At 43.4% G+C, this 16,392-nt stretch overlaps 1 protein-coding gene across 1 annotated transcript in view; it reads right to left on the bottom strand.

Annotated features, from left to right (window-relative positions):
• Positions 1-295: 295 nt before the first annotated feature.
• The window catches only part of SLC16A12 (solute carrier family 16 member 12), a 36,596-nt gene continuing 20,499 nt past the window's right edge, over positions 296-16,392 (bottom strand). Inside the window, exons 2-7 of the mRNA XM_064144741.1 lie at positions 10,645-10,856; positions 7,502-7,605; positions 6,131-6,274; positions 3,129-3,720; positions 1,894-2,153; positions 296-926 (exon numbers count right to left, since the gene is read on the bottom strand). Of these exons, the coding sequence (XP_064000811.1) occupies positions 664-926; positions 1,894-2,153; positions 3,129-3,720; positions 6,131-6,274; positions 7,502-7,605; positions 10,645-10,745 (1,464 nt within the window). The 5' untranslated portion in view covers positions 10,746-10,856 and the 3' untranslated portion in view covers positions 296-663. The remainder of the gene's footprint in view (positions 927-1,893; positions 2,154-3,128; positions 3,721-6,130; positions 6,275-7,501; positions 7,606-10,644; positions 10,857-16,392) is intronic.

Below are 16,392 nucleotides of genomic sequence, written 5' to 3'. Positions count from 1 at the left end.
AGTCTCCTGGGCTGCCTTTGGGCTTCTTCCAACCAAATCCTGCTAAAGCAGGATTCCTGGTGTAAATTTGCTCCTCTTCAGATAGCAGAAGAGCCATGGCAACACTTCCACCCTCCAAGACAAGGATCAGCTGGAATGTCAATGTTTAGAAATTCAAGTTTTAGAGAAATCCAGGAAAAAAAGCAGCAACTGTCTCAAAATTTTGCTGCTTAATGCAGATTTGTGATTATGGAGGTATTTTTGGTGGTGTGTATGATTAGTCCCCTGAAACATAACAGACCAGAAAAGACTTAAATCATTAATGCTACTTCTGAAATAATTGCAACTTTATTGTTCTGTTTCAGTAACTGATTACAGGGGTTTTCTTATTATTGCCAATTATTATATTTGAGATTACCTGTGGAGTCAATAGAATGCATTTCAAATAAATCTGTGAACATTTGTATGTAGAAACTGGCTTTATTTTCAGTCTAGCTTTCTTCTACTATTGCATTAACTTATTATTGCTGCTGCTGTATGTAGATTTTAGCCAACTAAAACACAACAGAAAAATCTAATTGAAAGATGCCTTGTTTCACAGGAGCAGTATCTTGAACAGCCTAGTGCTACAGAACCACCTCTGTCTGAGTGGTGGCTGTGCACCACTAAATCCTGCAGCACTTGTCATCTGTTGTGATAGCTGTTTGTATCCGCAGCCAAATATTCACCATCCTTTTGGTTTAATTCTGCTGTGACAGAATAAGCTATTGCTCCGTTTGTCCAGATGTGCTGTTTGGTGCCAGTATCATTGGTGAGTGACTGCAAATGCATTCTTTTGATTTTCTTTGCTAGTCTTGCAAAGCACAGTAACATTGAACTAAATATCATAGAAAATCCACACAGGAGGAATGATGCAGTATAGCTGCCAGTTGTGTCCACAAGCCAACCTGCAGAAAAACAAATCATGATATTTTTTAAAGACCCACCGAAATTCTGATACTTGTGTGATCAGTGGGAATTTTATAAACTTCTGGAGTTGCCATATATAGATACACTCAAACAATATGAGTTTACAACGCTATACTTTTACCTCCTGCGACAGGGAAAATTTGTCCTTGGCAGGCAGATAAGATCTTTTCCATGGACTTTAGAGGTCAACCCATAAGAAAAGGCACATCAGTCATCACCACAACACGAAATAAACATCTTTCAACTGTATGGATTTAAGTGCCAGTCTCCAGACAAGCTTCAAAAGCTTTGGGGTTAAATATTGTGTGCATGAGACCCTCAAACAGAAATATCTACTGTCACTAAAAATAACTCCATTTAATTATATTCTTTGCTATGAAAACACTAATTAAAAGCTTCAGGAGCAGAGATTAATTGGCACATGACCTAAACAGCAGAAAAAATATGTAAGCATATACACATACATGGCTGTGTAAAAAATATCTCTGTCCTTCCACAATACTAAAGGCCATGTTAAGTTCTTTCTAAAGAGTAATAAGAGTACAACTCTCATCCCTTCTTTGCTATAATGGAACCAATGGGGGAAATGATAGATATTAGGGTGATAAGTCTGTGATCAAACAGTAATGAAGCTGACTCACTCACCCATTCAAAGCAGTTTGGAGAGAAGCAGCTCAATTTCTCCACACAAAAAAGACCCAACCTTGGAATTAAACTCTGTTTAGGGTGCCTTTTCAAAATTGTGCAATATCACAGTGGAATCTTCCATTGCTTCTACTTGCACAGTTCTGAGCTACATGAAGTCGTGATGTAACAGCTCTTAGAGGCCCTAGGCCTTCTATCCTGGTTTGTTTTGTTTTTGTTTTTTTTAATTCCAGCTACTCTCCCATTGAGACAGGGCTTAAGTGGGATGTGAAGTTTTATGAAGAGAATTTGTGAACTGACCTGCAACAGGTGGGCTCACGAGATACGGTATGGCATGCAGAAAATACACAACACCCAGTGCTGATGATAAGGAAGCTGTTCCAACTACATCTGCAGTTACAACAGGGATCAGTGTCACATAGGCTCCATCAAAGTAGCCGAAGGTAAATGAGAAAGGCACAAGCAAAGGGAAGTTTTGGAGAACTGGCAGGAAAAGACAACAAAGGCCATCCATTCCCACAGCAAAGAGGTAGCAAAAGTGCCGATGCTTCTTCAGACACCTGCAAATTTCAAAGTGGAAAAGAAGGAGGTTATCACTGGACATAGCATCTCATTTTAAGAAGCACTTTAATCTCTCTCTCTTCCTCTCTCTTTTATATAGCTCAAATTTTAGTCAATTTTCTTGCACAGTCTTCAGGGTAAAAAGCTCTATACTGATGAGCCCAGGTAGGGAAAGCCAGCCACCTACAGCTTCAAAAACAGCTCATGCTGCCTGTCATGCTACCTGCCCCTACTGAGGGGAGCTGCTCCACTACGAGAATTTTGCAGCCTTCTGAAGTTTCATCATTCAAAATGAGCGTTCCATCAGGGATCCCAATTCAGCAAGGTGCAAAAAGTATTATAGTGTATGTCTTTTAGCTGTGATCTTTTCTCTCAGCCCTTAACACTGGAATTAGCATAAGCAAAGCAATTCCCCTTCTCCCCATCAATGACTGATTTTCTGCACAAACTTAATATGCACAAAGAATGTATCTTTTAGAATCAAAACACTTCTTAATTTATCCAGTCTCTACCTGATGATACAGGTGCTGCACAAGAGCATAGTAGGTTCTCATATACTGGAAAGTTTGTAACAATTTTTGGTCGGTTGTTCTGAGTGTGTGTATTGGGCCCAATTCTTGACCCTTTTCCATAACTTCCTTGCCACCCTAGCAGCATGAAAAAAAAAAAACAGATGGAAAGGCAGAGGAAGTAGAGATGCTCTAGAAAACAGCTACAGAGGATAATGCTCAAAATACCTCAGGCAGAGTATCACAATCCTACTGTTGAATGCAAAAGCTTTGCACAAACCCATATTTTTTTCAGGAAAAAAAATCCCAACAAACCATTAGAATTTAACAAATTCATTAAGTATTTGTGAAACAGCATATTAGTTTCTTTCTTTTTAAAGTTACACAACCTACAAGAAAAGTATTACACCTCACTTGCATCCAGCATCAGCTAAAGCTTACACTTGTTTAGCTATAAACCATTACCTTCTGTCTGTTAGCCATCCAAAGGTGACATTACCAATGATGTCTATGACACCAAGTATGGACATAAGAAAGGCAGCTTGCTGATGGCTCACTCCAACGCTCAAAGCATAAGGCACTAGGTAGACAAAAAGAGGACTACAGCCATATGCCATAAATAAAATGGACACTGCCAGCACCATGAAACCTGGCATCAGTAAAAAGTCGTATTCCTTCCTTGAACAGTAGCATAAACATTCACGAGACCACACTTTGATTAAAGGTGAACAGATGGACACTCGCTTTAAGTCTCCTTTCTGTTCTTCAGGGACATAATCCCGTTCAAGAAACTCAGGAGCAGTTCTACAGTCCTCCTTAAGAGCAATTGGCCTCATCAAGGCACCACAGACACAGAGGTTTAAAACAAAACCTCCCAGGATCAGTAAAGCTCCATGCCAGGAAAACTGCTCAATTAAAAGCTGGACCACAGGAGCCAGGATGAAGGTACCGATTCCACTTCCTGACATGGCTATTCCATAAGCCAGTGCTTTTCTTTTGTTGAAATATTTGCCCACCATTGCGATGGCTGGAGAATAACACAGTGCAAAGCCAAGTCCTGGAAGAGAAAGCACAGTGTGGATTGCTTAACACTAAGCATAACATATGGACAACATTAAATTATATCAAATTATTAATTTCATTAGTACAAATTAATAGGAAGCCTTTTCTGATTCTGTATCACACAGTCCAGCTACAGTGTGAAGAGAAACCAGGATAACTCATTTCTTTAACTGTCAAGATCATTGATTTGACAAACCAAACAGATCATCATTAATTTACAATAGAATGGCTCGGGAAGAAGTGATAACGTTCACTTAGGACAAGAGCGATTAACAAACATGAGAGAAATGGTGTGTCAGCCTCTCCTGCATGCAAGATGAAGTCTTGCTGCAGGGTCTGCACAGATCTGGCACTGGATACAGTATCCTGATGAAGTGCTACTTTGTGTTTCTGTCTGTTGAAACCATGAACATTAATTTTCATCTCTTTGAAACAGTGCAAAAAGTCTGTCTCCGTTACTAATATTCTACAATAATTTTTTTTTTTTTTTTTTTTTGTCAGCTGAATTAACTCCATGCAGCAGCTGCTTGGATTCCTGACTATTTTAAATCCCTGTCTATAAGTAAAGAAGTGGGGGAAAGCCTCAGAAAGCAAAGTCATGTCCAATTTAATAAAAAAATAAGGTCCATCTCTCTGAATGGGAAAAGGATTGTGGTCTCTGCCACAGAACCAGAGAGCAGATTTTAATCACCAAATCCTTGCCCTAACACTAAAACATATATTTCTGAATCTGCTGCAGAAATGAGCTCCTGATTAGCTCACTTAGAGAATGTCCTGCGCTGAAGGAAAAACAGTTCCCACTGCCTTTGGCAGAACTTCCCAACAGAGGAGGTAATCACCCAGCACCATAACCAGCTTTCCACATTCTCCCCAAAAGCTGCACTGTGCAGAATAAGCAATAAGCCTGCCAGGATGGGGGTAAGTGGATTAAAGGGACTCCAGACAGTGAGTGCCCCTGCTCTGGCATCCCTCAGGAGGTGAAGGGAGAAGAAGGGCAGTGAGCTGGACTTGTGAGCAGCAGAACCAGAGAAGCAGTCAGAGCTAGTTATCATCACTCAAAAGCTCTATTTGACATACATACCGTTTGTTTTGAGTGAGTTGGCAGAGGAAAATAGGTGCCAAAAAAGTCAATAAATGTCCTGAGAAAAGTAGAACTGCAAAGTTTGGGGATGAAAATATCTTTGTATATCTCAGAAGGAACCCTGCTACTTATTACCACTCTTCTCTCTCACCTCAGCTTCACTCCTTACTCCAAGTCCTGCAGCTTTCGTGGATTTAGACCATTATCAGTTATGCTCCTATCTTCTCTATGGTTTGGGACATCACCTCTAGTGCTTACCATCAGTTCACCTCTCCATTAATCAGTCCCAACAGACTAGAACTTTACTGTTTGTAGAACGGGCTCTTTACAACTGCATGTACAAAGTGCTACTGCTTTTCCAACTCAGTATTCACAGTGGTTCTCACTAACGAAGACTCAGTGGCATTAGCACGGTATGTGGCACACTCCCTTGAGTTACAAGGAGCCTTTTTATTTGTCCTGAACACATTTGTCAAAGATTAACATTGTAATACAGAACTGACATGCACTACAATAAGGATTTTTTTTTAAACAAATAAGCTCTTGGCAGTCTGTGAACTGCAGTAATTCCACCAACTTGTTACTAAACAGCAGGGGACCAAGTACAAGGGTTTATATCACCGTGGCTACCAGGTCAGTATTAATGAGGAAGGAATGTCAGTGTGGGCACCTCTCAAGTTTTGCTGTGCACAGCAAACATGGGGAGATACAACAGAGCAAAGGTCATTCTTATCCTCATACCTGAACACTCATGGAGCAGCTGCTACAGCAACGTTACTAACCAGCAACTTGGTTGCTTTTCAAATGGAATGTAGTGTAGCCAAAAATAAGGTGCACAGCTAGGGTATCAGTTATTCCCCCAGTGCTCTTCTGTCCACTTACTCTGATTAAAACTTCTTATTTTTTTCTTTTTTAATAAGCAAATATTTTTGAGCAGACTAGAACTCCTACCATAACAAAGTCTTCTCAAAGAGAAGGCAAAAAAATGAATTGTTTTGTGTGTATCACCTGCAGCAGCAGTCCTTCCTGACCTCCCATAATTTCAGAACTTTATCCATAGTCCCCTCTAAGAGATGTTAAAGAATTGATTTTGCAGGGTGCTGCTTTGGGGCTGTATGAGATTCACTGAGGGCTGAAGCCCTCACAAAGGCAGCCAAAGCCTGTCTGGTACAATGAAAGGAACAGATCTGGGTATCTCTATTGACCAGTGGGGTGGCAATATGACATGGCGAAAAGACTACCCCTCTTGAAAGGAAGTACCATCATTTTTAAGATTCCTGGGTGGTTTTCCTGGCAGGAGCAATGGGAGCTGAATGCCTCTTACCTGTAAGAACTCCTAATGATAAGTAGAGATGTTCCAGGCTGGTGGCGAATGAACTCAAAATTAGTCCAGCAGATGCAAGCAGACCTCCTAGCATGATACCAACTTGGCAGGAGACATGATTACTGATTAAACTCCCAAGTGGAGCTTTTAAGAAACATATAAAGCTGATAGTTAATGGCTAGTCTTCATGTAGAGTTCATTGCAACAGTCATCAAAGAAAAGGAAGCAACAAGCAAGCAGGAGAAAACTGTGATCATAGCTACACAGTGGTCTTCCAACACCCCCCTATCATGATGGTGTCAGCAGCAATTTATTTCTAAAAGTAATTTTCAGGAAAGTCAGTATAAAACTGAAATTTGCAGTTGCTTTCTCGGCAGCCATTTTTGTAGATTGAAGTCATTATGGACAGCTACTCTGCAGTTTTTTGGAGTCAGGAGGGGACAGTGACAGCCCACACTGTTCGTTACTCCATGCTTACAACAGTTTGACCTTCCCCCACCTGGAATTGGCACTTCAGCCCTCAGTAATTTCAAATGTCCTACCTTGCTCCTCTCTGGCATTGTGGGCACTGTATCAGATCTAAACAGCAGAGGTTTTACATCTTTTGGAGCATCTCCAGGGCTGCTACCCATCTTCACACATTTCTCCAGCCCTGATGGCTCCCAGATCACTCTGCCCAGCCCTCTCCCTCCTTGACACTTGCAATGCCAGGGCAAGGTCATCTTATTTCTCCCCTTTTTTTTTTATTTCCTCAAGATATAATCTGACTGATACAGGAAAGTTGCTATGTCTCATTACAGCTGTGCCCCTGTAGTTCAGCAGTTCTCATGGACTAAACCCTCTTCCACAGTATCAGGGCATGGATTTTCATATAGCTATACAGTCTTAAAGTACACCCATGAGAAATTCAGTACAACTGGAGCACTGATGCATGAAATTTTTATCAACATTGAGCTTTCTTTTAAGAAAAGGAACATACAGACTTGATAAAAGGAGAATGACTGTGACTTAATTTGAAAGCAAGATGTACATCCTGTGCTAGGTCTCAAATATGATTTCAATCAAAAGGCAAAAGAAACTGCGTGCTCAGTTAGTAGTTCTCAAGCACGACTTGTCCCACTAGACCTTGACAAAAACACATTTCTGAAAACTTAGATCATTTAACAAAATAAAGCTCTGTGTCTTCTCTATAGCATGAAGACACTCCCTTCCTGCCTAGCTATGCTGAGAGATGCATTTTGAATATATCATACCCTAGAGAGCCCACAGTATATATCTTTACCAGATGACTTCACCAACTTGTGAGCATGCTAAACCCAGATGGAGCTGAAGAAAAAGCAGCCACATTAGTCTTAAAAGAGTAATACACACCACAGAGCATTGTAGCACAGTCAACAATGGAGTGGATCCAAGCTGTCCTGGCATAATCCTGCCCAAAATATGCCTGGAACTCCACAAAAAAAATGGAGATGCACCTACAAAAGAAAACATGAACACCAATCTGTTGAGCATGGGATATTTGTCTTGCAGAAAATGCTGGTCTCGCTCTTGGTGCACAAAGAGTACCCACTTGAAGGTCTTCTCCAGCCTCTAGGAAAATCAGTTCTGTGGTTTGCCTAAGTCCCAATGAGATGGAGAAAATTTTGAACAGTTCCTAAGAGATATTGGAAATTCTAGGCTACCTTAACTGCATGAGGGACAAGATGTGAAATGAGGTGTGAAAGCTGAATAATTGCAACAGTGCCTTGTGTAAGGAACCTAGTCTAGAGTGATTCAATCACAGAATAATCCTTGCTTTGCACTGGCACAACTGAAATCTGTGTCAAACTTTAATCCCAACAGTGGAATTAGGTAATTAGGCTGATGCAGAACCTAATTCAGACAGATAACTATTCCAGAACATTACAATATCATGTTTCTCACTGTGGTATCTGCTGCTATGAATCTGAGCTATAAATTGACTCATTATTTTTAACTGAAATGAAATTGAGTCATAGAATCATTAAGGCTGCAAAAGGCCTTTAAGATCATCAAGTCCAACCATAACCCAACTACCATGACCACTAAGCTATATCCTGAAGCCCCACATCTACACGTTTCTTAAACACCTCCAGGCAACTCTATTGCCTCTCTGGACAGCTTGTTCCAAGGCTTCACCACTCTCTCAGTAAAGAAGTTTTTTCCTGATGGCAAATCTAAACCTCTCCTAGCACAACTTAAGCCCATTTCCTCTCATCCTGTCACTAGTTACTTGGGAGAAGAGACCAACACCAGCCGTACTACAACTTCCTTTCAGGTAGTTGCAGAGAGCAGTAAGATCCCATCTTAGCCTCCTCTTCTCCAGACTAAAGAGCCCCAGCTCCCTCAGCCACTCCTCATATGCCATGCACTCCAAACCACTCAGCCAGCCTCATTTGTCTCCTCTGGACAAGCTACAAGACCTCAGTGTCTTTCCTGTACTGCGGCACCCAGAACTGAGCAGAATACTCAAGCTATATTCTTACACAGGCCAGGATGGCATTGACCTTCTTGACCACATGGGCACACTGATGGCTCATGTTCAGTCTAACAGCACCCCCAAACCATTTTTCACAGGGCTGCTTTCCAGCCTCTCTTCCTCATGCCTGCAGCATAGCTGGCATTGTGACCAAAGTGCAGGACCTAGCACTTGGCCTTGTTAAACCTCATTCCACTGACCTCAGCCCATAGATTTAACCTGCCCAGATCTCTCTGCAGAGCCTTGCTTAAGCAAATCAACATTTCTGCTTAATTTAGTATCATCTGCAAACTTGCCGAGGGTGCCCTTGATCCCCACATCCAAATCATTAAGAAAGATATTAAGCAGAACCGGCCCAAATACTGATCCCTAGGAGACTCTGCTCATGACCAGCGACCAGTTGGTTTTAACTCTGTTTATCACAACTCTTTGGGCCTGGCCATCCAGCCAGTTTTTAATCCATCAAAGAGTACATCTGTCTATGCCATGGGCCACAAGTTTTTTGAGGAGAATGCTGTGGGAGACAGTGTCACAGGCTTTACTAAAGTCCAGGTAGACAACATCCACAGCCTTTCCCTCATTCCCTAGCCGTGGAAGTTGTAATTATCAGCACGCCGTGATGTTTCTTCCCTGGTACACAAAGCGTCAGCTCCTCAGTTCTTCACTGACCTGGTTGCTCCCTAATGGTGGCAGGGTAGGGCCAGCAAAGTATCTATACAGCCAGCACCACCTACAGCTACCTGTTCATGAATGCACAAGTGCAAAGCAAGTGTGAAGTAACTCCCTGTGAACAGAGAAACAAAACACAGCAGAAGCCCATGGGCCTTACAATAGTTTATTAGAATGCTTCCAGGAGAGGTTCCTTTGTTCTGCTTAACAAGTGGTACAGTTCTGCCTCTCTCTGCAGAGGAACAGATTAAAAGGCTGCATAATCTCATTCTTTGGCTTTTTTTCTTGCACATACATCATTCTTCTATATACTCTAACAGATGATTTCTTGGCTGTGACACATTTCATATATGAAAAAAGGCATTAAATCCTTGAGGAAACCTCTGCTGCTACCTCAGACTTGATAAATTTGAGTACATGAACTCTTTGCCAGCATTTCCATACCCCTTTATGATATGGACCCCAAGACCCTAGACTTTGGATCCCTAAACTTGGCAGCTTTATTGTTTTAAAAAAACCCATACAATTTAGCTGCAAAGCACCATCTTTACATTATACTGACTGTCTAAAAAGACACTGTGTTCCTCTCCATGTTCCTCACGTAACGGGGATCTCTATCTCTCTGCTTAACATAGCTTAAATGTCTTATGTTCACACACACCAGGCTTCTGTTTCCCCTTGACAGGAAAGTCACTGGACGGCAGCTGTGGGACCTATCTCACCCCAGATGTATGTATTATGTTTATGCAAGGCAGCAGTCTATTTTTGAGGAAAATATGCTCTGCGTGTTTTGAATACCAGAGGGGTAAAGGCAGAGCCCTTCTCTCTAGGGCACGGAGGTTCTGAGGCGGAGTGGCACACGAAATGCCTGCCGTAGGTAAAGGAGGTAGTTACAGGTTCTTCAGACAGGTTCAGGAGCCGAGCAAATCCACCGGGACTAGCAAAAAATGAGCGTGGTTGTGGGGTCAGAGGGACACAACGGACTCAAAGAGACTCCGTAAGATTGCTCTCTCTGCCACCAAACCACCACAGCCTGAAATAAAGCTGCCTGCCTCGGGCTGTGACTCCGTAAGAAATCAAGGAGAGGGTGTTGAGAGATGAGTAGCTGTCAAAGGGTGCAAGACTGAAAACAGAGGGCTTGTAATCCCTCAGCCATTCCCATGGCCTTAGGGATTTCTGGAAACCTTTGAAAACGTAGCAAGAGAAAGGTTTGTACTTAGCAGAATAACCTCCGCAGCTGTTAGACACCAGGGGAGACCCCAAATCCTCTTCCTAGGGAGAGACAAAAAAAACCAAAAGGGGAGTAATGCCACAAACAGGTCAAAAAGACAAGATGTAGCCCCTTTACCTCGTCACGGCCCTGGTACAGATAGTGACAAGGAAGCAGCCGGCAACGATCATCCACCCCCAGCCTCCGTCAGGAGGGCCGACATGCCGAGGCGAGGCCATGGCGCGGACCGGGGCGACTCCTTCCTGCTCCCCGCCTCAGTGGTAGGGGCCGACGCCGGCTGGCTCGCCCGGCGCGGGCTGGGGCTGCCTGGCACATGGGTTAGTGGCCATCTGAAGAGAGAGAGAGACAAAAACCAGGCAGAGAGGGCACCGAGGCACATCACACGCGCTTGCCCCGCAGATGGAGGGGGTTCCTTCAAATGCAGCGTGTGAAAATTCGCTGGAAGAAGCAAAAGCGCCATCAGAATTTGTCCCTCTGTGCGATACCGTTTATTTCAGGGTAATTTGCCCAGCAGTTACATCCTAGCACAATGTAACCTTTCCCCCCCACAAATGCTGTAAGGCATACCTGTAACTCACACACTTTACTGATGCCAGTCGCTGCGGCTCATTTACGTGCAGTGGGGCTCACACCAGTCCCCGGTCTGAACGGTATTTTCAGTGGCAGTCTCCGCAGAGCAGCTACACTGCCCTGAGGGATGCTGAATGTGCAATATTTCCACTCACAAGCACACAGGCTTCCCAGGAAATGCTACCTGTTATAACACATAAGAGGGCTGCCAAGGTATTTCAAAGTGCAATTCAAGAAAGCAGCTACATGGCTAAAAATGTGCCTTTTCAGTCCTTGAAGCTCTTCAGCCAGGTGATGCTCAAGGCTTGGCTCTGCAAAGCCTATAGCTCCCTAAGCCAAAACAGCAGGGCATCCCAGAGCCAACCCTAAATATTACCACATGTGAACTTTTGAGAAGTTATTAATCAGCTGCCTTCCCAAAGATATCTGAAGGTGTATTTCGAAACAACTACAAGATTATTTCACGGAAACATAAACACATACCAAACTTTAAAGTGAACTAAGTAAGTGAAAACAGGAATGGCAAAACAAACAAAACCCGTAACCCATTGAAAGCTTAGCTAAATTTCTACTAGGCTGTAAGTAATACCCTGTAGCAACACTGTACAAGAGAATCACTGGAGTCTTTCTAAAGAGGTTTGGTAGGTTTTGATTTAAAAAGGATAAGAAGCGTAATCCTCCTCTACCTGCTTGGCTTTCAAAGACCACAAATTGCAGATGATCATCCAAGACACAATCAATCCCTGTATGCTAGCATAACTCAGCCCAAAGAAGTGAAAACCAGAAAAAGCGAGTGCAATCTTGAGAAAGGAGTCCGGTCCAAAATGCGGTAGCTGTGCTGTCATGTGAGGCACCTGAAAGGCCACAGGAAATGAGCAGTGAAGAGAACTGGTTCTGGGGCACTTCAAGGCAAGGTTGGACGTGGCACTTGGTGCCATGGTCTAGCCTTGAGCTCTGTGGTAAAGGGTTGGACTTGATGATCTGTGAGGTCTCTTCCAACCCTGATGATACTGTGATACTGTGATAATCTCATCACAAAATGTCTGCTTGTCAATGCTTAAGGCAGTGATTTTTAGGTAATCATGGTTGAAGCAGTACCCTCGAAAAAGATCAGTGAATAAATGTATTCACAAAAGATGCCAAGAACTATATTGTACTGCTAGCTAGCCACAGAAGCTAAAGCAGCTACCATGAAATATCTGTTCCAGGTCTTTGTGTATTCACCAAGTACCATTTATTTGTGCCTGTGTGATTATCAGCCTGTTAGCTATCACTCATTTTCCTTGAAGCAAAAAATGCTGTGTACTATTTGGGAAGGAAAATTATTGTCCTATTTTTTCTCTTTGTATAAAAGGCTGTACTGATATTTATTTATGTGTAAATATTTGTATAAATCTTTCCAATGATTCAGAACCAAAAGCAATGCCCATTCTAAGCATCAGAGGAACACATACTAATGCAGCCTGTGTCATTCTCTTCTCATCCACTGCCACAAATATCTACTTCATTGTAAATTGAATTCTATCATAAAGGCTTTGCAAGGTCTGTGTTATTCTCTGTGCTTATATGGAGCGTAGCAGAATGAAGTCACTGCTGCATGAGGTACTATTACAATAGGACATGCACTAATGACTTGGAAGAGGGCTACGAAGATAATGAAGGAGCTGGAGCACTGCCCTATGAGGAGAGGCTAAGGCACCTGGGGCTTTTTGGTCTGATTAAAAGATGACTTAGAGGGAGCCTAATCAATGTGTAGAAATATATGAGGCCTGGGTGTCAAGAGGGAGAGGACAAACTCTTCTCAGTTGCACCCTGTGCAAGGGTAATGTGTATAAACTACAGCACAGGAGGTTCCACCTCAACATAAGGGGGAACTTCTTTACTGTAAGGGTCTCAGAGCACTGGAACAGACTCCTAAAAGAGGTTGTGGAGTCTCCTTCTTGGAGACTTTCAAGGCTCATCTGGATGTGTTTCTGTGTGACTTGCACTAGATTCTATGGTCTTGCTCTGGCCAGGGGGGGCAGATTTCTTAGAACCATAGAACCAACCAAGTTGAAAGACACCTCCAAGGTTGTCCAGTTCAACCTATCACCCAGCCCTAGCCAGTCAACTAGACCATGGCACTGAGTGCCTTATCTAATCTTTTCTTGAACACCTCAAGGGACAGTGCCTCCACCACCTCCCTGGGCAGCCCATTCCAGTGGCAAATCACTCTCTCTGGGAAGAACTTCCTCCTAACATCCAGCCTATACCTACCCTGGCACAACTTGAGACTGTGTCCCCTTGTTCTGTTGCTGGTTGCCTGGGAGAAGAGACCAACCCCTACCTGGCTACAACCTCCCTTCAGGTAGTTGTAGACAGCAGTGAGGTCCCCCCTGAGCCTCCTCTTCTCCAGGCTAAACAACCCCAGCTCCCTCAGCCTCTCCTCATAGGGTTTGTGTTCCAGGCCCTTCACCAGCCTTGTTGCTCTTCTCTGGACACGCTCCAGCACCTCAACATCTCTCTTGAACGGAGTGGCCCAGAACTGGATACAGTATGCAAGGTGTGGCCTGACACAGCTTGAGTACAGGGGAAGAATAACCTCCCTTGTCCTACTGGCCACACTACTCCTGATACAGGCCAGGATGCCATTGGCTCTCTTGGCCACCTGGGCACACTGCTGCCTCATCTTTAGCCTACTATCTACCAGTACCCCCAGGTCCCTTTCTTCCTGGATGCTCTCCAGCCACTCTGTCCCCAGCCTGTAGCGCTGCTTGGGGTTGTTGTGGCCAAGTGCAGGGTTCTTCTTAAATCTCATTCCATTTGATGATCTTTACAGGTCCCCTTCAAACTCTAACATCCTGTGATCCTGTGAATAGAGTTCAAGTATGATAAAAGAGAAATCTCTAATGACCTGCTTTGCTCAGCACATCTATGTTTGGTTTTTTTTTAAAGATACTTATTGCTCCACTCTGCCTGATTGCATAAATGCTTCACTCTGAATATAGAATAGTCCACATCTCAAGTGGGACCTATGACATAGCTACAATTTGGATTGTATAGCAACATTTGCAGCAGTTCAGAAAGACCAAATAAGAATTCATTAGAAGAGTAATAAAACCTTTTGTAAGCAGCCACCAAACCTGTTATCTCATGTGTAGAAGCTCCTAAGTGGGATTAAAGGATCCCAGATGGATGTAGTCTTTACAGGTTCATTCCTACAGCCAATTAGAAAAACACATACAAAGTAAATGAGATCCAAATGAGTTTACAGTTTCGAACCTTATCTCCAAGATACTCAGTTGCTGGCACTTAAGTACAGAAAAGATCAATGAAAGTTATGAAATGGAGAGCAGGGCAGTTTGCCTTTCCTGACGCAACTTTCAAATACAGAGAAAACTGTCAGTGCAGCTGACAGAGCTTTCTGAGTAGCCTCTGTGAGTGCCCACATGACCCGAAGGACACCACTGGCCTCTTCACAAGCCTAGCAACATTTTGCTTAAAGGGTAAATTTCTTTTTTTTTTTTACCTCACCTGTTTGCTTCAGGACAAACACACAGAAGTACCAGTTTGTACCCACATCCTCCCTCCCTCCACACTATGTTCTGAAACAAACTCTCTGACACAAACAGGCAGATTGAAGAAAACCTAGAAAACAGATTGGCTAAGGCAGTAAAATAAGAAAGCATGTGTAGACAAGTGTAGTGTGATCCACAAAAATCTACAAGGGAGCATGAAAATGCACACAGGCAAAAGTTAGAGGATGCGAGGCACGTGGTACAGAAGACACATCCATGGACTTGTTACTCGACACATACATTCTGTATTTGCCTTCCAGCATGCACTGCTAGGTTATGAGTAAACCATACAGCCCTCGTGTTGGATCCCTTCAACAACAGGCAGTTTGGCAGGGTTTGTTACGTTTTGGGTAAGCTGGCATGAACTAATGACTGATTGTTTTTAACTAGTAGGGTCAATTATACATCTCTTTCTGTATAGTTCCAAGCAAAAACTGTTTCATTAAGTCACAGAATCACAGAAACATGCTGATTAGAAAAGACCCTCAGGATCACCAAGTCCAACCAGTATTCCTACTCTACAAAGTTCATCCTTAAACTATATCCTCAAGCACCACATCCAAACGACTTTTAAACATATCCAGGTTTGGTGACTCAACCACTTCCCTGGGCAGCTCATTACAACGTCTGGCCACTCTTTCTGTGAAAAAATATTTCCTAATGTCCAGTCTAAACCTACCCAGTTGCAGCTTGAGGCCATTCCCTCTTGTTCTATCACTATTCACCTGTGAGAAGAGACCAGCAGTGACCTTTCCACAACATCCTTTCAGTTAGCTGTAGACAGTGATGTGGTCTCACCTCAGCCACCTCTTCAAAGTAACCAGCCTCAGCTCCCTCAGTTGTTCTTCATAAGATTCATTCTCCAGGCCCTTCACCAGCTTCATTGCCCTCCTCTGCACTCGCTCCACCACCTCCACATCCCTCTTGTAATGAGGTACACAAAACTGAGCACAATACTCGAGGTGTGGCCTCACCAGAGCTGAGTACAAGGGGGCAATCACTTCCCTATCCCTGCTGGACACAGCATTTCTTATACAAGCCAGGATGCCATTGACTTTCCTTGCCACCTGGGCACACCGTTTGCTCATATTGAGTTGCTTGCCTATTACAACCCCCAGGTGCCTTTCTGCCAGACAGCTTTCCAGCAACACTTCCTCAAGCGTGTAGCTTTGTTTGGGGCTGTTGTGGCCCAAGTGCAGGACCTGGTATTTGGCCTTATTGAAGTTCATACCACATGGATCCAATCTATCCAAGTCCCTCTGTAGAGCCTCCCTACTCTCCTGCAGATCAACACTGCCACCCAGCTTGGTTTCATCTGCAAACTTACTGATGACACACTCTATGTCTCCACCAAGATCATCAATAAAGATGTTGAACAGAAGTGGTCCCAGCACTGAGCCCCGGGGGACACCACTCATGACTGGCCACCAGTTGAATTTAACTCTATTGACCACCACCCTTGGGGCCCTTTGTGCCAGCCAGTGCTTTATCCAGCAGAGCCTGTGCTTTTTTTCAAGCTATGAGCTGCCAGTTTGTCCACGAGAATTACATGGGGAACAGTGTCAAAGACTTTTTGGAAGTCTAGGTAGACAATACCCACAGCCTTTCCCTCATCCAGTAGCCAGGTCATCTTGTCATAGAAGGAGATCAGGTTCGTCAGGAAGGACCTGCCCTTCTTAAACCCATGCTGACTGGGTACATGTGCAGTTATTGGATCAACAACTTGTCTGATGGCAGT

The sequence above is a fragment of the Pogoniulus pusillus genome, chromosome 6 (assembly GCF_015220805.1).
Source record: "Pogoniulus pusillus isolate bPogPus1 chromosome 6, bPogPus1.pri, whole genome shotgun sequence".
NCBI lineage: Eukaryota > Metazoa > Chordata > Aves > Piciformes > Lybiidae > Pogoniulus > Pogoniulus pusillus.
Note: the sequence above shows the minus strand (reverse complement) of the source record. Positions and strands in the feature narration are given on the sequence as shown.